Source organism: Myotis myotis, unplaced genomic scaffold (assembly GCF_014108235.1).
Source record: "Myotis myotis isolate mMyoMyo1 unplaced genomic scaffold, mMyoMyo1.p scaffold_m19_p_19, whole genome shotgun sequence".
In the NCBI taxonomy this organism is placed as follows: Eukaryota; Metazoa; Chordata; class Mammalia; order Chiroptera; family Vespertilionidae; genus Myotis; species Myotis myotis.
The window spans coordinates 9,855,087-9,881,718 of NW_023416323.1; the positions used below are offsets into that span (position 1 = coordinate 9,855,087).

Below are 26,632 nucleotides of genomic sequence, written 5' to 3' on the forward strand. Positions count from 1 at the left end.
TCTTTTCTTGTTTTGATTGGGTGTTTTCTGCTACCTCATTTTTTAAATTGCTGATCTGATCATCTGCTTCATCTAATCTGTTGACTTCCTCTAATATAGTCATTTCAGGTACTGTATTTTTCATTTCTGACTGGTTCTTTTTTTATATTTTCTATCTACATTTTTATGTTTCCTGTCTCTTTATTGACATTCTCACTGAGATTCATTGAGCATCCCATACCCAGTGTTTTGAACTCTGTATCTGGTAGATTGCTTGTCTACCATTTTGTTTAGTTCTTTTTCTGGAGTTTTTTTCCCTGTAGTTGAGATATCCCTCCCAATTTTTAATCATCAGACATGGGTGAAGCACCAGCCCATTATGCATCTCTGCCCATCTTGCCAGTCTCCACATGACTTATTCTATATATCCCTAGTTATAAAACTTCTTGTTCAGCTAGACTTCAGGTGATTCTCAATGGTGGTTAATACATAATTTAATTGTAATTTTGATGTGTGGTCATGGGAGGAGGCAAGCACAGCATTGTCCTACTCTGCTATCTTGACTGGAAACAGAGAGGTTCAACCCCAATGTCATTGTTCCAGCTGTTATACATGTGCTTTGGGTCTGCTATTTGTGGGGTTCACTGGATTTTCTCTGATGTTGTTGAATCTGGACCCTTGGTGTGTCTATCCTGGGTCTCCTGGGAGCTTCTCTAATGCAGGTGAATGTGAGTCACTGTCCCTTTCTGACCCTGGGCAACCTGACTGAGGTCTGAGAGATTGAAGCACCCTTAGTAGTCCAGTGGTCAGAAACTTCTTAGCACACAGAGGCTGGGTCTGCCTTGAGTCTCATGCCTTGATTGTCCTTGTTCTGAGCTGTATTCCCTTTCCCCACTGAGCTGGTCCCACAGGTGTCAGCTGCAGGTGCTTGAGTTCCCACTGGCTTTTGCCTCACTGGGTGGTCCAGGATGGTGTCTGCAGAAGAGGGAAGGGGAGGGGAGGGGGGGGATGTGCTTGAGGTCCCTCTGGCATTTGCCTCACTGCATGTCTGGAGTGGTGTCTGCAGTGGGGACCCAAATACTGTTTCTCAAACTTTTTTTCTTTTTTGCTGGTTTGATTAGTTGTTTTATTCTACCTTGTTTTTCCAATTGTTGATTCAGTCCTCTGTTTCATCTAGCCTACTGTTCATTTTTTCCAGTAATTCTTTATTTCAGATATTGTATTCTTCATTTAAGACTGTTCCCTTTTTTATGGTTTCTATGTCCCTGCTCATGCTGTTGAGCATCCTTATATTCATTACTTTGAATTCTATATCTGATAAATTGCTTACCTTTATTTCATTTAGCTATTTTTTCTGAAGATTTCCCCTGTTCTGTCATTGTGGCCTATTTCTTTGTCTTCCCATTTTGGTTGCCTCTTTTTGTTTTTTTGTTTGTTTTTTTTAAATATATTTTATTGATTTTTTGCAGAGAGGAAGGGAGAGAGATAGAGAGTCAGAAACATTGATGAGAGAGAAACATCAATTAGCTACCTCCTGCACATCTCCTACTGGGGATTGTGCCTGCAACCCAGGTACATGCCCTTGACCAGAATTGAATCTGGGACCCTTCAGTCCGCAGGCCGACGCTCTATCCACTGACCCAAACCGGTTTCGGCCTCTTTTTGTTTGTTATATGTATTAGATAGATCTGCTACAATTCCCAGTCTTCATGGAATGGCATTATGTAATAGGTGTCTTGTGGGATCCAGTGGTTCAGTCTCCTTGATCACCTGATCTGAGTGCTCCAGAAATGTCCCTTGTATGGGTTATGTGGATCCTTCTATTTTAATTGAGTCTTGATGACTATTAGCCCATTTGTGAGTAGGGTTGAGACTCAGCCCTGACCAAGGCATGCAAGCTGCTGCCTTGATGCTGACCAAATGAAGCAGACTTCATCTTAGCAGGTTTTGGTGCCTGCCAAGATCTCCCTTTGGATATTCTGCTTGTGGAGCTTATTGGATCCTTCTCTGATGTTGTTTGAAACTGGCCACTGGGTTGTTGGTTCTGGACCTCTTTGGGGGGGACTGTGGTGCAGGCTAATATATGACACTGCCTGTGACTGCTCTCAGAAACCTGTTTGGAGCTACAAGTGATCCACAGTTTGTGTTGTCTCTTCCGGTCCTGAGTGCATGTGGGAAAGACCAAGCTGCACACTAAGGCCAGCTTTTATCAGCATCAGGCCTGAGGGCAGGTCAGCAAAAGTTCCAAGGCAATCTGGATCTGCCTCTGCTGGCTTCTACCTGCCTGTTAGGCTCCATCACTGAAAGAGCTTCTGCTGTACTCCTCAGCAGGGTATAAGCTCCACAGGGTATGGTGAGAGGGAATCTAGAGAGTGGGGCTATTGCTTTCATCCAGGCTGATGCCACAAAGAGGGAAGTACTACACCCAAGTAGACGGCATCTGCAGTATGGGAGAATGACTCAGCACAAGGATCTTTGGAGCTTTCCCTTCGGCTTTCTCCTTAGAGCCACAAACCTCAGTCTCTCCTCATGTGACTCTCATCCACTCTGTCCTCCCTCCACCAGAGCCCAGGATAAGTGGCTGTGAACAAAATTTTGTGTTGACCCTTTAAGAGGATACCATTGTCTTTAGTGGACTCCCATCTCTTTCTGCTGGACAGAAACCCCTCTGTTTTTCACAGACTGATGTAAAATGGTCACCTCTTCCAGGTTCTAATGCTCTGGGTTGAAGCATATGGCTTTGGGTTGAGACCCCAGCTTCTCAGGTGGAACCTCCTGCAAGTCAGATATCCCTCTGGATCTTCAGCTGCCACCCATGGTAACAGGACCAGCCCTTTTTGCTTCTCCACCCTTCCAATCAGTCTCAATATGGCTTCTTATGTAGATCCTTCGTTATAAGACTCATCTCTAGCTAGTTTTTAGTTGATTATTCAGGATGATTGTTTTATAATTTGGTTGTATTTCCAGTTTGTTCCTTGGAGGAGTTTGTAGCTTCCACATACTACTCCAATATCTTGGGTCTTTATAAGTGCTCTTAATTAGATTCTGGAAGTTCTCTCCTTTTCCTAGTTTTCCAACAGTTTTATTATGAATGGGTGTTAATATTAATATATACTCTTTCTGTATCTGTTAAAATGACCATACTATTTTTCTTTTTAAATCTGTTACTGTGTGTATCTCATTGATTAATTTGAATTTTAAATCAACTTCAGACTCCTGATTTGAACCCCATTTTAACAAAGCACATTAACTTTCTTATAGATTGCTGAAATTTGTTTGCTAATATTTTAGTAAGCTGTTATGGGTGATTTTTAAAATATTTTTATTGATATCAGAGAGGAAGGGAGAGGGAGAGAGAGATAGAAACATCAGTGATGAGAGAGAATCATTGATTGGCTGCCCCCTGCATGCCCCACACTGGGGACTGAGCCGGCAACCTGGGGATGTGCCCTGATTGGGAATCGAACCGTGACCTCCTGATTCATAGGTTGATGCTCTACCACTGAGCCAAGCTATGCATAATTTTACCAAAGAAAGTAGTCTGTAGTTTTCTTGAAATGTCTTTGAAAAGTTTTTATCAGAATTGTTGTCAGCCATATCAAACAAATGGGATGTTTCATCTTCATCTGTTTTCTTACAGATTTTTGTAAGATTGGTACTATTGTTTCCTTAAATCCTTCATGAAAGTCATTATTAAGCCACCTGGGCCTTACCTTCATTTTTATAATTCAAGACTTCTGCTTACAGCCCTGAGGAAATAACAGAGGCTGGAATTATATTTCTACAGGAAACAACTAGAAAACTGGACAAAACTATTTTCAGATATTGAACAATAGGCAGCACAGATCTGGATTCTGGAGAGAATAGAGACAAATGAGATTAACTCTACTTCATTCCAGGATTTCATCTGAAGGCCCAGTCCAGATTTTAGTACAGAGAAATTAATCCAAAAAGAACTTAGCAATTTACTGACTTGAGGGGACCAATGTTGTCACTCAAGAAGAGTAAGGTGGCTAGAATATATAAAACACACTTTCCCCCAAAAGGGAGCTATGCAGAGAAAGAGTTTCCCTTGAGTCTTTAGCTAAAATATAAGTCTGCACCTATGTAGGTAAAAACTCCTTTAAACTAGACAAGGACATGTTCTAAGGAAAACACAATTATCATAGTGTTTTAAGACAATTCCCATGGCCTACTGTACGAGAAATAATTTTAGTTTCCTCTAGCCTGAGTGGAGAGAACTTGTTAATATATAGGATGGACATTAAATAGACACCATAGAAAGGCCACACTTGATAAATGAGGTTGGATTTGCCATAGATGAAAGACTTTGTAAGATTTGCCGTAAAAGAATGTAAACAAAAGCATACCAAAGGATTAAACCAATCCACATATAATTGCTGTATATCTGTTGGGTTCTCCAGGATGGAAAAGCTAAGATGGAGTTAGGAGTATAATAGATTTCTTAAAGGTGACATCTATGGAAGAGAAGAGAAGAAAGTAAGGCCCAGCTGGCATAGCTCAGTGATTGAACGTAGATCTATGAACCAGGAGATCACAGTTTGATTCCTGGTCAGGGCACATGCCCAAGTTTCAGGTTCTATCTCCAGTAAGGGGCGTGTGCAGGAGGCATCCAATCAGTGATTCTCTCACATCATTGATGTTTCTATCTCTCACTCTCCCTTCCTCTCTGAAATCAATAAAAATATATATATTTTTAAAGACAGAAGTAAGATTGGACATAGAAATCTATCAAAACATGGTACAGATCTGATACCTGCAGAATGAAAGGCAAATGCTAACAGGATTGGGAAGGGAGAGCCTCAGACCATTATGCAGAGGTGACCAAAAACCAACCTAACAGAGCAGTCTGAAGCAAAGATTATCCATCAAAGATATCCCATATGGACAGAAATGGCCTGTCCCCTCAGTGTTCAGACGTTGGATGGAGATTCCCTTGGGAGATCCTAGTTTGGTTCAAAATTCAAAGAGCATCCTGAAGATGCTAAAAATTGGAGGCTGCCAAGGTACTACACTGCATGCACATGAATGTCAAGTTGTTTTTTGAAAGGAGGTCCTAGTGGCGCAGTTCTATGGCTGCCGCAAATGCAATGCAGTCTTTCATAAAAAGACCAATACTCTTTATGAAAATACAACCATATCTAAACTCAACAACATTAAATTGATAATGTCTGATGTCCAATCAAAAAATTAGTAAACATATGAAGAAACAAGAAAATTATGACCCATAAACAGGAAAAAACTCATAGTCTATAGTAAAAATAAGTCAATAAAAACAGATGTAAAAAAGGTAGAGGTGATGAATTTATAGGTAAGGATTTTAAAACAGTTATTATAAATGGCCTCAGCATCATCAAGATGGAAAGCAAAAATGAATATAACGTATCTCTTCAAATTTTAACCATAGAAATAAAAACCAAATAAAACATCTAATGTTGCCTATTCTATATCTGAAATGAAAAGGAATATCCAACTATGTGTGTAAAAAACACATATGAAATGCAAAAACACAGGCAGGAGAAATATAAAAAGATGAAAAATATAGATACCATGCTATCTTATAGGTTATCTAATGTGAGGATAAGATCAATGCCCCTACTCACTCCGAATTTGGTCCAAATGTCAAGATGAAATCTGACTTAAGACTTTCTGGGGAGAACAGGAAAGATTCCCAAGCTATTCCTAAAATGACTTGAGAGAGCAAGAAGAAGTATTTTTCCTTGATGTTTATTGTGGTTAGAGGGTGGGCCAGGTGGAAGTTCTACTTGTGGACTAGGGCTTGCATGGTTTAAACTTCCCACGAGCACCAATGAGAGAGAACATGCAAGCTTTCTTATTGGCTTGATCAGGTGTAGAGCAAGAGGGGAAAATGAAGGGTGGATTTAAGGAAGTTGTCAGCAGTAAGACATAAAAAATGGAATCAGACTCTATTAACACATGCAAACACTAAAAAGAAAATGGGAGTAGGTACACATCAAAGTAGATTTCAGAACAGAATATTACTGTGATAAAGAGGGTTAATTCATCAGAAGTTCTAACAGAGCTGCAAAATACACCAGTGGAAAAGAATTAAAAATGGCAGGACAGTAGGTGGATGCTGCATGGACATGCTTCCAGGAACAAGCTGGAATTACAACTGAAAAATGGAAAGACTTCCTGAATAATCAATGGAAAACTCACAGGAGAGAACTCTGATACCCGAGGACTGAAGGTGGAGACCACATAGAGACTGGTAGGAAGGGTGGAGGCATGTTAGCCAGGTTCGGACGGAGAGCAACTGAAGTCCCGGAGAGACATATCAGCTGTGGTGGGGTGCCACGGAGAACTCTGGGATCTAATCCCCAATCTTGGCTCCCCAGCAGAGAGCACCAAACTGAGGAGGGTACCCACATAACATCTAGCTGTGAAAAGTAGTGGGGTGCTGTCTGTCAGGGAATGGCAGCTGAAAGTTCGGGTTCCCTCTTAAAGGGCCAATGCATAAAAATTCCCTGTGGAGCCACCCACCTTATGCTCTGGCAGAGGGAGAGTAAAGTGAACTGGAGCTGTGAGAGCAGAACCCAGGACTGGGGACTCGGGGAGATAAAGCTCAGAAAGCAGACACCTCAAGTTTCCTGGGCTGAGTCATTCCCTCACACAGTGGAGGACATATTTCCCAGATAGACATTTGCCTTGCCTGGGGAGAAGACAGTCAACACAACCTATTGAAAAACACCTTGCTCTGAGGCCACTTAAGAGATTAAAAGTAACAATTAGCCTCCAGGCAGAAGCAACAGCCCCACCCTGTTGAAAAAAACTCACTACACCTGAGGATGATTGCCTGGGGGCAATTCAAGTCTATGGAGGCTTTGAGTCTTTCCCTGATCCAATTTGTAAGAAACAACCTTTAGCACTGTCCTGCACTAGAGATTGAGAAGTGTAGAGGATCTACCTAAAACATAGTCACAAACCCAAACAGACAGCCAAAATGAAGAGACAAAGGAACAACCCTCAAATGAAAGAACTAGCAAATTCTCCAGGAGAAGAGATAAATGAAGCAGAGATAACAAATTTATCTGAAACAGAGTTCAGAGTAATGCTGGTAAAAATGCTCAACAGCATGAAAAAAGATATAGTAACTATGAAAAAAGAACAGTCTGAGATAAAAGAATGACATAACACAAATAACACACTGGAAGGAATACAGAGCACATTAGGGGAAGCTGAGGATCAAATCAGTGAATTGGAAGACAAAGTTGAAAATATCACTCAATCAGAAAAACCAAGATGGCGGCATAGGTAAACACCTGAAATTGCTGCCTCACACAACCGCTTCAAAATACAACTAAAAGACAAAACGGACATCATCCAGAACCCCAGGAAGGCTGGCTGAGTGGAAATTCTACAACTAGAAGGAAAGAGAAAAGCACACTGAGACTCAGAGGAGGTGCAGAAGTAAAGTGCAGAGGTACGGAGGCGCATGTGGAAAGGGCTAGCAACTGAAAACGCGATTGTCTTTCTCAATCGGGAGGGAGTCTCAAGCTCCCAAACTGCTCTGAACTCCAGTTCCGGGTGAGTCTCTGGGGACCCAGACACATACGGGGAGAAACTGGACTGTCTGGCATCAGGCGGAACTCGAGGGCAGCTTTCTCTCGGAGGTGCTGACAGCGATTACCATGGGACACTGAGACCAGGGGCCTCTTAGGGCAGGACTGAGGATCAGCCATAGCTGTTTGCTCCGCCCTGTTGTTTCTCTAAGACCCCGCCCCACCCAAGCTGTGTGCAGAGGCTTTTGCATATGAATGGCCTGGCCCTTTGCAATCTAAAATTACCTAACAAACTGAAGCTGGGTCAGAGAGACCCAGATCATCCAAAAGAAGGTTCAAGGCCCCACAGCAGATTGCATTGCTTCACAGCTGGGCCTCATCTGGGCACCTCCAAACCCCAAACAAAGAGGAATCTGCAGATCTCTCCGTACCTCCTGCTAGGTAGCCTCAGGCAGAGGCTAAATTAGCACCTCCTTAGAGATCCATGTGCCAGTGTACCCAGTGGTCAGAGTGGGACCATCCAGATTACAACTCCTCAGATCCATAAGGGACACACTCAGAGGGTAGACTCAGTGAGCACCAAAGCCCCACTGAAACAAGTCTTGCCCCATAAGGGTGTCTCCAGCACAGAAGTTCTCCCACCATAGACACAGCTGATTCTCACAGCCAATTGGCCTGGAGGTCAATTCCTTCCAGTGATACCAACAACAATCAAAGCTTAACTACAAAAAGACTGTGCACAAAGCCCACAAAGGGTTGCACCAAGAGTGTCCACCTCAGGTATTTTGGGAGGCTGAGCCACTGGGCCCTATAGAACAGCTAGCACAGAAAACCACTCTATCAACACAGGAAAGCAGCCAAAATGCGGAGACAAAGAAACAGGTCAGAAATGACAGAAATGGAGGAAAGCAAACTACTGGATATAGAATTCAAAACCATAGTTTTAAGGTTTTTCAAGAATTTTCTAGAAACCGCCGATAAATGCAGTGAGACCCTCGAGGATATGAAAAAGTACCAACTAGAAATTAAGCAAACACTGACTGAAATAAAGAATATTACACAGAGATCCAACAGCAGAGTAGAGGATCGCAAGAATCAAGTCAAAGATTTGAAGTACGAAGAAGCAAAAACCACCCAACCAGATAAGAAAAAAGAAAAAAGAATCCAAAAATATGAAGATAGTGTAAGGAGCCTCTGGGACAACTTCAAGCATACCAACATCCGAATTATGGGGGTGCCAGAAGAAGAGTGAGAGCAAGATATTGAAAACCTATTTGGAGAAATAATGACAGAAAACTTCCCCTACCTGGTGAAAGAAATAGACTTACAAGTCCAGGAAGTGCAGAGAACCCCAAACAAAAGAAATCCAAAGAGGACCACACCAAGACACATCATAATTAAAATGCCAAGAGCAAAAGACAAAGAGAGAATCTTAAAAGCAGCAAGAGAAAAACAGCTAGTTACCTACAAGGGAGTACCCATATGATTGTCAGCTGATTTCTCAATGGAAACTATGAAGGCCAGAAGGGAGTGGCAAGAAATATTCAAAGTGATGAATAGCAAGAATCTACAACCAAGCAAAGCTATCCAGCAAAGCTATCATTCAGAATTGAAGGTCAGATAAATAGCTTCACAGAAAAGAAAAAGCTAAAGGAGTTCATCACCACCAAACCAGTATTATAAGAAATGCTAAAAGGTATTCTTTAAGAAGAGGAAGAAGAAGAAAAAGGTAAAGATAAAAATTATGAACAACAAATACATATCTATCAACAAATGAATCTAAAAATCAAGTGAATAAAAAATCTGATGAACAGAGTAAACTGATGAATATAATAGAATCAGGGGCATAGAAAGGGAGTGGACTGACAATTCTCAGGGGGAAAGGAGTGCGGGGGTGCGGGAAGAGATTGGACAAAAATCGTACACCTATGGATGAGGACAGTGGGGGTGGGGTAAGAGCAGAGGGTGGGGTGGGGACCGAGTGGAGGGTCGTTATGGGGGGAAAAAGGAGGAACAACTGTAATAATCTGAACAATAAACATTTTTTAAAAAGAAAATATCACTCAAAGAACCAAAAAGAAAGAAACAATTAAAAAAACAGGAGGATAGCTTAAGGGAGCTCTAGGACAACGGGAAATGTAACAATATTAAAATAGTAGGTGTGCCAGAAAGGGAGAAAGGAATAGAGATGGTGTTTGAAGAAATAATGGTAGAAAACTTTCCTAACCTGGTAAAGGAAAATGTCACACAAGTTCAGGAGGCACAGACAACCCCAAACAAGAAGAACCCAAACAGACCCATGCCCAGCCACATCATAATTAAAATGCCAAAAATTAAAGACAGAGAATCTTAAAGGCAGCAAGAGAAAAACACACACAAAAAACTGTTACCTACAAAGGAGTTCCCATAAGGTGATACCTGATTTCTCATCAGAAACTCTACAGGCCAGAAGGCATGAAGTACTCAAGGTAATGGAAAGCAAGAATCTGAGACCAAGATTACTATATCCAGCAAGGTTATCGTTCAAAGTAGACGGTCAAATAAAGAGCTTCCCAAACCAAAAAAAAAAAAAAAAAAAAGGCTAAAGGAGTTTATCACCACCAAGGCAGCATTACAAGAAATGCTAAAGGGATTTCTGTAAGGGATTGCTGAGAAGAAGAAAAGGCAGAGAAACCTAGCCATACAGAATTAAGATGAGTATAAATACGTACCTCTCAATAATAACCCTAAATGTAAATGGATTAAATGCACCAATCAAAAGATGTAGGGTAGCTGAATAGGTACAAAAACATGACCCAACTATATGTTGTCTACAAGAGACCCATCTCAAAACAAAAGACACACACAGGATGAAAGTGAAGGGATGGAAAAACATTTGCCATGCAAATAGAAAAGAAAAACAAAAGCTGGAGTAGTAATACTCATATCTGACAAAATAGACTTTAAAATGAAGGCCATCACAAGAGACAACAAAGGTCACTACATAATACTAAAGGGATGGGTCTAACAAAAGGATATAACCTTCGTAAACATATATGCACCCAATATAGGTGCATGTAAATATATAAAAAAAAATTCTAGAGCAGTGGTTCTCAACCTTCTGGCCCTTTATATATTTTATTGGTTGTTTTTTTTTTTATAGAGAGGAAGGGAGAGGGATATAGAGTTAGAAACATCGATGAGAGAGGAACATTGACCAGCTGCCTTTTGCACACTCCCCACTGGGGATGTGCCCACAACCAAGGCACATGCCCTTGACCAGAATCGATCCTGGGACCCTTGAGTCTGCAGGCCGATGCTCTATCTGTTGAGCCAAACCAGTCAGGGCTGGCCCTTTAAATACAGTTCCTCGCCGAAACTGGTTTGGCTCAGTGGATAGAGCGTCGGCCTGCAGACTGAAGGGTCCCAGGTTCGATTCCGGTCAAGGGCATGTACCTGGGTTGTGGGCACATCCCCAGTGGGACATGTGCAGGAGGCAGCTGATTGATGTTTCTAGCTCTCTATCTCTCTCCCTTCCTCTCTGTAAAAAATCAATAAAATATATTTTAAAAATAAATAAATAAATACAGTTCCTCATGTTGTGACCCAACCATAAAATTATTTTCGTTGCTACTTCATAACTGTAATGTTGCTACTGTTATGAATCAAAATGTAAATACCTGATATGCAGGATGGTCTTAGGTGACCCCTGTGAAAGGGTCGTTTGACCACCAAAGGGGTCGCGACCCACAGGTTGAGAACCGCTGTTCTAGAGGACTTTAATGGAGAGATTGACAACAATACAGTCATAGTAGGGGACTTTAACACCCCTCTGACTTCACTGGACAGATCTTCCAGACAAAAACTTAACAAGGAAACAGACTCTAAAGGACACACTGGATCAGATGGATTTAATAGACATTTATAGAACATTTATCCCCAACACAGCAGAATATACATTCTTCTCAAGTGCACATGGATCATTCACAAAGATAGTCCACATGTTAGTACACAAAACAAGTCTCTATAAGTTCAAGAAGATTGAAATCTTATCAAGCATCTTCTCAGATCACCGTGGAATGAAATTAGAAATCAACTACAGTAAAAACAACCAAAAACATTCAAGCACATGGAGGCTAAATAGCATGTTATTAACCAATGAATGAGTTATCAATGAGATCAAGAAAGAAATCAAAACTTCCTGGAAACAAATGAAAATGAACACACAACAACCCAAAGTCTCTGGGACACAGCAAAAGACATCCTGAGAGGGAAGTTCATAGCACTACAAGCATACCTCAAAAAAAAAAAAAAAAAAACTAGAAAATTCAGTAATAAACTATTTAACCCTACAACATAAAGAACTAGAAAGAGAACAACAAGAAAAGCCCAGAGTAAGTAAAAGGAATGAAATAATAAAGATTAGAGCAGAAACAAATAACATAGAGACTAAAAACAAAACAAAACAAATCAATGAAACTGAGAGCTGGTTCTTTGAAAGGATAAACAAAATTGATAAACCATTAGCCAGACTCATCAAGAAACAAAGAGAAGGGACCCAAATAAATAAAATCAGAAACAAATATGGAGAAGTAACCATGGGCTCCACAGAAATACAAAGGGTTGTAAGAAAATACAATGAACAACTACGTGCCAACAGGCTGGACAATGTGGATAAAATAGAAAAATTCCTAGAAAAATACAATCTCACAAAACTGAATCAGGAAGGATAAAAAAAACTGAAAAGGCCAATAACCACTGATGAAATAGAAGCAGTAATCAAAAAACTCCCCCCAAACAAAAGCCCAGGCCTGCACAGCTTCACAGGGGAATTTTTCCAAACATTCAAAGAACTAACACCTATACTCCTCAAACTATTTCAGAAAATCCAAGAGGAAGGAACACTTCCAAACTCTTTTTATAAGGCCAGCATTATCCTAATTCCAAAACCAGATAAAGACACCACAAAGAAAGAGAATTACAGTCCAGTATCCCTGATGAACATAGATGCTAAAATCCTCAACAAAATATTAGCAAATCACATCCAACAATATATTAAAGAGATCATACATCATGATCAAGTGGGATTTACTCCAGGGATGCAAGGCTGGTACTATATTCACAAATAAATAAACGTGATACATCACTTAAACAAATTGAAAAAAAAATCACATGATCATATCAATAGACAGGAAAAGCATTTGAAAAAATCCAACACACATTTTTGATAAAAACTCTCAGAAAGTTGGAATAGAGGGGGCATATCTCAACATGATAAAGGCCATACATGACAAACCTACAGCGAACATCATACTCAATAGGAAAAACTAAAACCATTTCCCCTAAGAACAAGAATAAAACACTTTCACCACTCCTGTTCGACATAGTACTGGAAGTGCTAGCCATAGCGATCAGACAAGAAGAAGAAATAAGAGGCATCCAAGTTGGAAAAGAAGACGTAAAACTGTCATTATTCTCAGAAGACATGATATTGTACAGAGAAAACCCCAAAAAACTCCATAAAAAGACTAGACTTAATAAATGAATTTGGCAATGTAGCAGGATACAAAATTAACACCCAGAAGTCTATGGCTTTTTTACACACCAATAACTCACAGAAAGAGAAACTAAACAATCCCCTTTACCATTGCAATAACAACAACAAAAAATTAAGATACCTAGGAATAAGCTTAACTAAGGAGGTAAAATACCCATACTTGGAAAACTACAAGATGTTGAAAAAAGAGATAGAGGAAGACATGAACAAATGAAAGAATATACCATGTTCATGGATTGGAAGAATTAACATCATCAAAATGTCAATACTACCCAAAGCAATCTATAGGTTCAATACAATCCCCATTAAAATACCAGTGGAATATTTCACAGACCTAGAACAAACTCTCCAAAAACTCATCTGGAACAAAAAGAACACCCCGAATAGCTGCAGCAATCCTGAGAAAGAACAAAGTTGGAGGGATTACAATACCAGATATCAAGCTATGTTACAAAGCCACTGTTCTCAAAACTGCCTGGTAGTGGCACAAGAACATACATCTAGATCAATGGAACAGAACAGAGAACCCAGAAATCAACACAGGCCATTATGCTCAATTAATATTTGACAAAGGAGGCAAGAACATACAATGGAGACAAGACAGCCTCTTCAATAAATGGTGTTGGGAAAACTGGACAGATACATGCAAAAAAATGAAACTAGACCACCAACTTACACCATACACAAAAATAAACTCAAAGTGGATAAAGGACTTAAACGTAAGACGGAACACCATAAAAATCTTAGAAGAAGCCACAGGCAGCAAAATAGCAGGCATTTGTCATAGCAATATCTTTACCAATACAGCTCCTAGGGCAATGGAGACTACGGAGAAAATAAACAAATAGGACTACATCAAAATAAAAAGCTTCTGCACAGCAAAAGAAACCATCAACAAAACAACAAGAAAGTCCACAAATATGTGAAGAACATATTTGCCAATGTTATTTCCGATAAGGGTTTAATCTCCAACATTTACAGGGAACTCATACAACTTAACAAAAGAAAGATAAACAATCTAATAAAAAATGGGCAAAGGACCTAAATAGACAGTTTTTGAAAGAGGACATAAAGAAGGCCAAGAGACATATGAAAACATGCTCAAAGTCACTAATCATCCAAGAGATGCAAATTAAAACGACAATGAGGTACCATCTCACACCTGCCAGAATGGCTATCATCAACAAATCAATAAACAAGTGCTGTCAAGGATGTGGAGAAAAAGGAAACCTCTTTCACTCCTGGTGAGAATGCAGACTGGTGCAGCCACTATGGAAAACAGTATGGAGTTTCCTCAAAAATTTAAAAATGGAACTCTGATTTGACCCAATAATCCCACTTCTAGGAATATATCCAAAGAAATCAGAAACACCAATCAGAAAGGACATATACACCCCTATGTCCATAGAAGCACAATTTACCATAGCTAAAATTTGGAAACAGCCTAAGTGTCCATCAGCAGATGAGTGGAATAAAAAACTGGTATACTATGCTGCTGTAAAAAAGAAGGAATTCTTACCATTTGTAACAGCATTAATGGGCCTGGAGAGCATTATGCTAAGTGAAATAAGTCAGTTGGAGAAAGAGAAAGAAGTAATTCTGTTATTTGCAGATTTTTAATATTTCCCACAACTTTTGTGATATCATACTAGGTTAGTATAGTTTTGGTAATATTATTATACTTAAAATCCTTTTTTTCTTTAAATATTAATGTTTATTGTATGTAATATATTTAAGATCATTTTTCTTGAATAATTGGTGTTTATTGCACATACCATATTATATTTAAAATTGTTTTTATTGAAAAAAAATACACCAGTGCTTCTCATCTTTTTTTTTTTAAATATATTTTATCGATTTTTTACAGAGAGGAAGGGGGAGGGATAGAGAGTTAGAAACATCTATGAGAGACAAACATCGATCAGCTGCCTCCTGCACACCTCCTCCTGGGGATGTGCCCACAACCAAGGTACATGCCCTTGACCGGAATCGAACCTGGGACCTTTCAGTCTGTAGGCCGATGCCCTATCCACTGAGCCAAACCGGTTAGGGCGCTTCTCATCTTTTTAAAAAATATATATTTTTATTGATTTCAGAGAGGAAGGGAGAGGGGGAGATAGAAACATCAATGATGAGAAAGAATCATTGATCGGCTGCCTCCTGCACGCCCCACACTGGGGATCGAGCTTGCAACCTGGGCATGTGCCCTTGACTGAATTGAACCCGGGATCCTTTGGTCTGCAGGCCGACACTCTGTCTACTGAGCCAAACCGGCTAGGGCCTTCGCATCTTTTTTTAAAAAATCATTATCATTTCCCTAACGAGTTTTTTTAGAGATTTATACTCTAATTGCCACCAGTCCATGACATTTTAATACCATAATCTATTTATGTTTCATTGCCCTTTGGAGGTCTAAGAATTTTCCCCATTTTCCCAAGAACTAGTTTTGCTCTCTAGGGAGTAATATCACCCCCATTGAGAAGGCATGAAATACCAAAGCAAAACTGATAGACCTGAAAGAGGCAGTATAATTATAGCTTGAGATATAAATACCCTTCCCTCAATAATTGACAGAATAAAGAGAAAGAAAATCAATAAGGTTATGGAAGGCTTGAAAATGCAATCAATTATGCCTCGCTAATCTTTATAGAATATATTGCATGGAACATTCAGCAAGATAAACCCTATATGCTGGGCCACAAAACAGTATCAACAAATTAAAAAGAACTGAAATCAAAGAGCATGGTCTCTGCCCACAATAGAATTAATTTAAAAATAAAAAGATACTTCTAAGTCCCCAAAATATTTGGAAATTAATCACCACACTTCCAAAATAACTCATGAATCAAGAAAGAAATGTAAAACTAAGTTTTTATCTGAATGACAATTAAAACAACATATCAAAATTTTATGGATGCAAATAAACAGCATTTAAAAAATTATTCCATCAAATCACAGATTTAAACTCTCAGCCTAAGTAGCTATAAAAAGAAAGGTAAATTAAACCCAAAAGGTAGGAAAAGAAAAATAATAAAAGACTAAAGCAGAAATCATGAAATACACAACAGAATAATAGAGAAAATGTGTGAAGCCAAAAGCTGATTTATTGTTAATAAAATCAGTAAAGCACAGGAAAAACAGAAAGACATATCATCAATATAAAAAATTAAAGTGGTTACATCACTACAAATCCTACAGACATTAAAAGGATAATTAGGGAATATACAAGCAATTTTATGTCAACAAATAGAGTAGGAGTGGACACTTCCCAACTTACTTTTATTTTTCATTGTTTACACTATTATAGATGACCCCCATTTTCCCTCACTTTGACCACCTCTGCCCAGTACCCACCACCCACTCCCCCTTGCCTTCACCACACTATTGTCTGTGTACATGGGCTATGCATATATGTTCTTTGGCTTATCTCTTCATCTTCTTTCATCCAGTTTTCCCCACCCTACCTACCCTCTGACAGTTATCAGTCTGTTCCATGAATCCATGCCTCTAGTTCTATTTGTTTTTCATTTTATTATAGTCACTAGAGGCCCAGTGCACGAATTCGAGCATGGGTGGTCCCTCTGTGTGACCTGCGGGGATGGGGCCTAAACCCACAGTCCAAAGCTGCCTGCAGCTCCTATCTGCTGCTCCTGCTTATCCCTGCCCTGATTGGGAAAGGCTTATGCCACAGCAGCACTCACCAGCCGTGAGCCCTGTGTCTGGTACCCTCCTGAGGGGAGTGGCTTGTGAAATTGGGCCGAAACCAGCTCTCTGATATCCCCCGAGGGATCCTCAATTGCGAGAGGGCACAGGCCTGGCCAAGGGACCCCACTGGTGCAAGATCACTGCGGGAGGGCTCCAGGGTGTTTCAGGCCCATCTCTCTCAGTCCCGATTGGCCAGACCCCAGCAGCAAGCTAACCTACCAGTCGGAGCATCTGTCCCCTGGTGGTCAATGCAAGTCATAGCAAGCAGTTGAGCAGCCTTAGCATATCATTAGCATATTATGCTTTGATTGGTTAAACAGTTGACCTGTCACTGGATGACCGGACACTTAGCATATTAGACTTTTATTATATAGGATTAGATTCTACATATAAGTGAGATTATATGGTATTTGTCTTTCTCTGATTGGCTTGTTTCACTCAGCATAATAATCTCCAGGTCCATTCATGCTGTTGCAAAAGGTACGGATTCCTTTTGTTTTATAGTTAACTCATTTTATAAGGCCAGCATTATCCACAACCAAAGGCACAAATAGAAAACTATACACCAACATCTCTCATGAAACTAGATATAAAATCCTTAACAAATTATTTTAAAACTAAATCTAGCAATATTTAAAAAGGATAACACCTTGCCCAGCCAGTGTGGCTCCGTAGTTGAGCATTGACCTATGAGCCAGCAGGCCACGGTTTGATTCCCGGTCAGGGCACATGCAGGAGGAAGCCGATCAATGATTCTCATTGATGTTTCTCTCTGTCTCCCTCGCCTTTCCTCTCTGAAATCAAAAAATAAAAAGTATAATACCTCATGACCAAAAAGTATTTATCCCAAGAAAACAATTTAACTTGGTATTCAAAAAGCAAACTGTATAATTCACCATGTAAAGGTGAAAAAAGCTCTAAAAGTAACTAGAGTCCTAGCTGGTTTGGCTCAGTGGATAGAATGTCGGCATGCAGACTGAAGGGTTGCTGGAGGCTAAGACCAGCAGGTCCCCGGAAGGCTGATGGATTTCATGATATTCAGCAGGGCTGAAAATCTGCATATTATTACCTGCTGCTGGCTGATCAGCTGTAGGCAATTTCCCTAACCTGATAATCTTTTACTGTTTACCAAAACTTACCTTTTTTTTTTTTTTTAGATATATTTTATTGATTTTTTACAGAGAGGAAGAGAGAGAGATAGAGAGCTAGAAACATCGATGAGAGAGAAACATCGATCAGCTGCCTCCTGCACATCCCCCACTGGGGAAGTGCCCACAACCCAGGTACATGCCCTTGACCGGAATCGAACCTGGGACCCTTCAGTCTGCAGGCCGACGCTCTATCCACTGAGCCAAACTGGTTTCGGCCAAAACTTACCTTTGATATGTGTGTTTGCTTTGCTAAAGGGCAAGATGTGTGAATAAAAAGGCTTGGATCCGGACACTCAGAGAGCTCACTTCACTAGAGGGTGAGGCCTCTGCCTGGCTTTCCCCCATGCCTTCCAAATTTATTTTTCTTGTCTAGTCTCTTCATTTATGTCGCAGCCCCTTCTCTAGATTCCTGAACCCTTGCTGCAAAAAGACTGCAGCAAAAGGTCCCAGGTTCGATTCCGGTCAAGGGCACGTACCTCAGTTGCAGGCTTCTGGCCCTGACCTGGGGCATGCTGGAGGCAACCAATCAATGTGTCTCACGTCAGAGTTTCTCTCTGTCTCTCCCTCTCCCTTCCACTCTTTAAAAATTAATGGAAAAAATATCCTCAGGTGAGGATTTAAAAAAAAAAAGGTAACTAGAAATAAATAAAGGAGAAAGCCATGTAATCATGTCAGTAGATACAGGAAAATAGTTAAATTCCATTCCTATTTATTATAAAAACTTAGAGCAGATTAGCAACCTCATAAAGGATATTTTTGGAAAACTTATAGCTACCAATACACTCAGTGGTGAAAGCCTGAATGCTTTCCCTCTATGATCAAAAACAAAGAAAGAATGCCCACTATCACCACTTCTATTAAACACTGAATTGGACACAAATCCTTCAATAAGACTAGAAAATGAAGTTAAAAGGCAACAGATTAGAAAGTGAACTATCTTCATTTATAGATGACATGATTGTGTACATAGTAAATCCCTCCCAAGGAATCTAAAAGAAAAGAACTATTAAAACTAATATGTCAATTTAGTGAGTTCATAGGGTTCATGTTTTAAATCAAATTAGGGAACATTTTGTCCAATATTTGGAAAACTTTGGCCAAATATTTTTTTCTGCTCTTTCTCAGTTATATTTTAAATTATGTAATCCTATTCTCTAGTTCAGTGGTTCTCAACCTTGGCTGCACATTAGAATCACCTGGGAATCTTTTTTAAATCCTGATTTCTGGCCTTAACTGGTTTGGCTCAGTGGATAGAGCATCGGCCTACAGACTGAAAGGTCCCAGGTTTGATTCCAGTCAAGGGCATGTACTTTGGTTGTGGGCACATCCCCAGTAGGGGGTGTGCAAGAGGCAGCTGATTGATGTTTCTCTCTCATCGATGTTTCTAACTCTCTATCCCTCTCCCTTCCTCTCTGTAAAAAATCAATAAAATATATTTTAAAAAATTAATAAAATAAAATAAAATCCTGACATTCATGCCAAGATCACATCCCTTTACTTCACATAACAAGTGTGTTAATGTATACTCAGAGGTTTCAAAGAAGATAATAAAATAATGACTTTTGAGAGCATAGGTTACAGTTGGGAAGACAATATTTTCAAATTAAGCATTTTACATAGAATGTTCATGTTGAAATAGCAGATTGTTGACATATTTTTTTAAATGAAAATATTTGCTTTATTAAATTATAGAATCAGTAGTGATATAGTATAATTTTTGGAAAGAGAAAATCCCATAATAAGTGGAATTGAACCAATCAGACCTGGAGCTCATGAATCCCATAAAATGAATCCAATCAACTCTAACCCTGATAATTCTAATTTGAAATATAGTCTTTTTTTCTCAAGAAAAACGATTTTAAATATGACAATGTTACATGCAATAAACACCAATTATTCCAGAAAAATGATCTTACATATAATAATATTACATGCAATAAACATTAATATTTCAAGAATAAAAGGATTTAAGTATAATAATATTACCAAAACTGTACTAACATAGTTTAATACCACAAAAGTAGGAAATATTAAAAATCTGCAAGTAACAGGATTACTTCTATTATATTCTAGTATATTTTCCCCCCTCTGGCTCTATTTTTGTTCATCAGTTTGTTTTTCATTATATTCCACTAATGAGTGAGATCATATGATATTTATCTTTCTCCAACTGGGTTATTTTGCTTGGCATGATGCTTTTAAAGTCTATTTTGTTGGATATAGTATTGCTATTCCAGCTTTTTATTTCTTTTTCCATTTGCATGGAAAATTTTTTTCTTTCCCTTCACTTTCATCCTGTGTGTGACTTTTGTTTTGAGGTGGGTCTCTTGTAGACAACATATAGTTGGGTCATGTTTTTGTATCCATTCAGCTACCCTACACCTTTTGATTGGAGCATTTAATGCATCTACATTTAGGGTTATTATTGAGAGGTACTTATTTATAGTCATCTCAATTCTGTATGGCTAGGTTTCTCTCTCTGTTTCTTCTCAGCAATCCCTTACAAAAATCCCTTTAGCATTTCTTGTAATGCTGGCTTGGTGGTGATGAACTCCTTTAGCCTTTTTTTTTTTTTTTTTATCTGGGAAGCTCTTTATTTGACTATCTATTTTGAATGATAGCCTTGCTGGATATAGTAATCTTGGTCTCAGATCCTTGCTTTTCATTACCTTGAGTACTTCATGCCTTCTGGCCTGTAGAGTTTCTGATGAGAAATCAGGTGTCAGCCTTATGGGAACGCCTTTGTAGGTAACAGGATTTTTTTTTCTTGCTGCCTTTAAGATTCTCTCTTTGTCTTTAATTTTTGGCATTTTAATTATGATGTGTCTGGGCATGGGTCTGTTTGGGTTCTTCTTGTTTGGGCTTGTCTGTGCCTCCTGAACTTGTGTGACTTTTTCCTTTACCAGGTTAAGGAATTTTTCTGCCATTATTTCTTCAAACACCTTCTCTATTCCTTTCTCCCTTTCTGCCTCTTCTGGCACACCTACTATTCTAATATTGTTATGTTTCACACTGTCCCACAGTTCCATTAAACTGTCCTCCTATTTTTTACTTTTTTCTTCTTTTTGTTCTCTGATTGACTGATATTTTCAACTGTCTTCTAATTCACTGATTTGCTCCTCAGCTTCCCCTAATCTGGTATGTATTCTTTCCAATGTATTCTTTATTTGTGCTATGTCATTCTTTTATCTCAAACTGTTCTTTTTTCATAGTTACTATATCTTTTTTCATGCTGTTGAGCATTTCTACAGTCAATACTGTGAACTCTGTTTCAGATAAATTTCTTATCTTTGCTTCATTTATCTCTTCTGGAGAATTCACTAGTTCTTTCATTTGGGGGTTGTTCCTTTGTTTCCTCATTTTGGTTGTCTGTTTGGGTTTGTGACTATGTTTTAGGTAGATCCTCTATACCTCTCAATCTCTAGTGCAGGACAATGTTAAAGGCTGTTTATATATATTATTAATTTCAGAGAGGAAGGAAGAGGGAGAGAGAGATAGAAACATCAATGATGAGAGAGAATCATTGATCAGCTGCCTCCTGCACACCCCCCACTGGGGATCGAGCCCACAACCCGGGCACATGCCCATGACCGGAATCGAACCTGGGACCCTTCAGTCTTCAGGCCAACACTCTATCCACCCAGCCAAACTGGCTAGGGCAAGGCTATTTCTTACAAATTGAACCAGGCAAAGACTCAAAGCCTCCAGAGACTACCTCTGTCTACAGTCTAACAGGATTCTGACTTGAATTGCCCCCAGGCAATTGTCCTCAGGTGTGGTGAGAGTTTTTTCAACAGGGTGGGGCAGTTGCTTCTTCCTGGAGGCTAGTTGTTACTTTTAATCTCTTAAGTGGCCTCAGGGCAAGATGTTTTTCAATAGGTTGTGTTGACTGTCTTCTCCCCAGGCAAGGCAAATGTCTATCTGGGAAATATGTCCCCCACTGTGTGAGGGAATGACTCAGCCCAGGAAACTTGGGGTGCATGCCTTTTGAGCTTTATCCCCACGAATCCCCAGTCCTGGGTTCTGCTCTCACAGCCCCAGTCCACTTCACCCTCCCTCTGCCAGAGCATAAGGTGGGTGGCTCCACAGGGAATTTTTATGCATTGGCCCTTTAAGAGGGTGCTTGAACTTTCAGCTGCCACTCCCTGGCAGACAGCACCCCACTGCTTTTCACAGCTAGATGTTATGTGGGTACCCTCCTCAGTTTGGTGCTCTCTGCTGGGGAGCCAAGATTGGGGATTAGATCCCAGAGTTCTCCGTGGCACCCCACCACAGCTGATATGTCTCTCCAGGACTTCAGTTGCCCTCTGTCGGTGCCTGGCCAGCCCTTTGGCGCCTCCGTCCCTCCTACCAGTCTCTATGCAGTCTCCACCTTCAGTCCTTGGGTATCAAGTTTCTATCCTGTGAGTTTTCTATTGATTTTTCAGGAAGCCTTTCCATATTTCAGTTGTAATTCCAGCTTATTCCTGGGAGCATGTCTGTGCAGCATCCTCCTACTCTTCCACCATTTTTAATCCTCAAAATATACTAGTAGTCTTTTTTAATATAAATTCTTTATTATTGAAAGTGTTTCATATGTCTCCTTGTTCCCTCATTGAAACTGTTGGAATATTTCTTGAAATGGGTAGTCCAGACTATAATTATATTCTAATTTCAGACAAATTAGACATTGAAGGATAGAAAGAATATGTGAAGGCTTGGATAAATTGAGTAGTAGCATGTTCTTGAAGGTGATTAAGATTCTCAGGATGGCAATGTAACTCCTATTACAATACAGATTAGTTTTACATGTTCTAGGACTACACATAGTGGAATTGTGCAATATTTACTCTTTTGCATAAAGCTTTCACTCTGAAAAATGTTTTAGCTTCATCCCTTTGTCATCAGTAGGTTTTCTCCCCCTTTTTTTTATTGCTGAGTAGTATTACCTTGTATAATTACATGACACAATATTGCCTATTTACCTTTTCATAGATAATTGGGCTGTTTCCAGTTTTGGGCTATTGTAAATAAGGTACAAATTATGGGTAAGATAAACCCATCTTTAAAACTGCTCCACCAGATGTGGGTTGTAGTAAGATACCAGTAGTAAAATTTGCCAAGAATTTATAAGAAAAACTAGAAGCCTGATGCACAAAATTCGTGCAAAAGTAGGCCCTCGCAGCCCCTGATGCCTCATGGCCCTGCGACCCTGCCCCCCAACCACTGGTTGTTCCAGAAGGTCATTGTGGAAGGTCATTCTGCCGTCTGTCTAATTAGCATATTAGCTCTTTATTATATAGGATAATAGGTAAGGTCAATGAGTGCTATACACACATACTGAAGAATCTAGTCCTTCACAGTCCCAATAGGGAATAGCAGAGTTTAAGGCATGTTACTGCATTGGGAGGAAAACTTGAACCCATCTTTCTCTAACACTGAAAAAGTACTTCAGCAAATTGAAAGGAGAGACAATTAGAATTGATGATCAGTAGAATTTAGTTATTGACCATCCCCCTGGAAAAATAAATAGATATAGCAGCAATCAGTGATTATGTTCATTTGAAAGTATGCTTTGTCCTCTGGTTTATTTTATAATTCCTAATGAAATGTTTTTCTAATTCTTCCCTTTCAAGAGAAAATAAATCAGTTATATGGAGAGCTAGGGCCTAGATATAGATTAGTGTTTCTTTCAAAATAATAAAATGAGTGCTTGATAAAGTTCATTTGCTATAGATAGCAAATGACACCTTTATAACACCTTTTTAGGCATGAGGAAATAAGTATATATGCTTTCATCTCCACCTGAACAGTTTTGCTTGTTTACTGGTTAGTACTCTTGATAGGCTCACTCCATCATCTCTAAACCTCCCCATTCCAAGAATAATGCCACTTTCACCATCTTTTGCTTACTTGCCCTTGTATTAATTAGACCTGCTTGATGTAACTTATATTTACAATATGTCAAAGATATGAGTGTTCTTTGCTTATGCCAATTATTCTTCATTTTAACAGTATAGCAGGATTTGTGTTTAAGTTCCATGCATTTTGTCTACCAAGAGGTAGTTTATTTTGGCCTTTCTGTAGATCACAATAGTGAGACAGACAGTTGTACAATAGATTGTTTGTATATATGTCTAATTCATAACATTTATATCAAGACTTACACTGTTTATTGTATTCTTTTCTAGAAGAAGATGGGAAAGCTGAAGATGTCTTAATGAAGTTTAAACAATACCAAGATAGGCATTTTAGATCAGTTGTATTCATCAACCATGAAAGACTAATTAAGGAAAAAAATAATATTTTGGGGAAGACACTTACTGTAGGCAAGAACTGTATTATTTCAAAAACAACACTACATGAATATAAACCTGATGGAAAGGTTTTGAAAAATATTTCAGAATTAGTCATTAGAAATATAAGCCCTGTAAGAGAGAAGTTTGGTGAGGGTTATGGATGGGAGAAATCACTTCTCAATACAAAGCATGAGAAAACTCATACTACAGAAAATCTCTGTAAACAAACAGAAAGCAGTCTGAGTAATAAACAAGAGCTTATTAAACATCAGAAGGTTCAAACTCCAGAGCAATCATTTGAACATAATGAATGTGAAAATTCCTTCCTTATGAAAGAAATGTTATTTACACATACTAAAACTCATAGAGGAGAAGGACTCTTTGAATACAATAAAGATGGAATGCCTTTCATTGAAAAGTCAAATTCCAGTGTCCATCCACAAAATCTTATGGAGAAGAAGTCCCATGCATATAGCAAATATGGGAATTTCCTCTGCAGGAAGTCCATTTTTATTATACATCAGAGATCTGAAACAGAAGAGAAACCCTTTCATTGTTCTTATTGTGGGAATAGCTTTAGAAGGAAGTCATATCTCATTGAGCATCAGCGAATTCACACAGGTGAGAAACCTTATGTTTGCAGTCAATGTGGAAAAGCCTTCCGTCAAAAGACAGCCCTCACTCTTCATGAGAAAACACATGTAGAGGGGAAACCCTACATTTGTATGGATTGTGGGAAATCCTTCCGCCAGAAGGCAACCCTCACCAGGCATCACAAAATACATACAGGGGAGAAAGCCTATGATTGTACTCAGTGTGGAAGTGCTTTTAGAAAGAAGTCATACCTCATTGATCATCAGAGAACTCACACAGGAGAGAAACCATATCAATGTAATGAATGTGGGAAGGCATTTATCCAGAAGACAACCCTCACTGTACACCAAAGAACTCACACAGGAGAGAAACCCTATATTTGTAATGAATGTGGAAAGTCCTTCTGCCAAAAGACAACCCTCACTCTCCATCAAAGAATTCATACAGGGGAGAAACCCTATAGTTGTAATGAATGTGGGAAGTCCTTTCGCCAGAAGGCAATCCTCACTGTTCATCAGAGAATACATACAGGAGAGAAATCCAATCAATGTCCTCAGTGTGGCAAAGCCTTTAGTAGGAAGTCAAACCTCATTCGCCATCAGAAAACTCACATAGGAGAGAAACTGTATGAATGTAAAGAATGTGGTAAGTTCTTCAGTTATAAGTCAAATCTCATTGTCCATCAGAAAACTCACAAGGTAGAAATCATTGGAATATAGTAAAGGATGTGACTCTTTTTTTAGTAAAAAACTTTTAAAGTCATAGTAAACCCAGTATATGATGTTGCTTGCAAGTGTAATAATAGTCAACAGTTTAAGGTACTATATCACATATTTACTTACTGTTTGCTAGCCTATAAAACATACACACAAAATAATTACTAGACAAATTAAATGACAAGTCATTGAAAATACAATTCCCAGTTTTCTATTGTTACATTCATTAGATATAAAATTTCTCTGTCAAGTTGCTACACATATTTAAAATTACTTATTTTTAATTTCAATACCTACCTTATTGTGAACCAGTAATATACAGTTGGTATGTGAACCACACTGTGAACAAAAGACTTAAAAAGAAAGGAGGTGTGAATTGTATTTATCATTGAAAATATGGAATAAAAACTGTTACCTCCTCAGAGTTAACCAAAGTTCTAACTTCTAACATTATAGTTTTTACTTATTGTTAACTTTTATATAAATTGGATTATATATCATGTATTTTTTCATATTTGGCTTTCATTCATTATTGTGTTTCTAAAACTCATCATTAGCGCCCTAACTGGTTTGGCTCAGTGGATGGAGCGTCAACCTGAGGACTGAAGGATCCCAGGTTCGATTCCAGTCAAGGGCATGTACCTTGGTTGTGGGCACATCCCTAGTGGGGGGTGTGCAGGAGGCAGCTGATTGATGTTTCTCTCTCATCAATGTTTCTGACTCTCTATCCCTCTCCCTTCCTCTCTGTTATAAAACAATAAAATATATTTTAAAAAAACCCAAAACAAAAAAAACTCATCATTAGTGCATGTGGCAGAAATTTGTGTATTTTTATTCTGTATAGAATTTCATTATTCATTATATAAGTACTAGAGGCCCAGTGCACAAAAATTTGTGCACTCGGGGGGGAAGGGGGGGTACCTCAGCCCAGCCTGTGCCCTCTCACAGTCTGGGACCCCTTGGGAGATAACGACCTGCTGGCTTAGGCCTGCTCCCGGGTGGCAGAGGGCAGGCCCAATCCCTAGGTGCAGCCCCTGGTCGGGCTCAGAGCAGGGCCAATTGGGGAGTTGGGGCGCCGCCCCCTGTCACACTCAAGGCAGGGTCGATGGGGAGGTTGTGGCACCACCCC

General features: G+C 39.3%; 1 protein-coding gene across 12 annotated transcripts in view; it reads left to right on the plus strand.

Annotated features, from left to right (window-relative positions):
* Positions 1-26,183, plus strand: part of ZNF382 (zinc finger protein 382) — a 43,733-nt gene extending 17,550 nt beyond the window's left edge. For all 12 annotated transcript variants that reach the window (XM_036345213.1, XM_036345217.1, XM_036345215.1 and 9 more), the window contains one exon: positions 24,086-26,183. In XM_036345213.1, coding sequence (XP_036201106.1) covers positions 24,086-25,506 — 1,421 coding nt within the window. In that variant the 3' untranslated portion in view covers positions 25,507-26,183. The remainder of the gene's footprint in view (positions 1-24,085) is intronic.
* Positions 26,184-26,632: the final 449 nt, after the last annotated feature.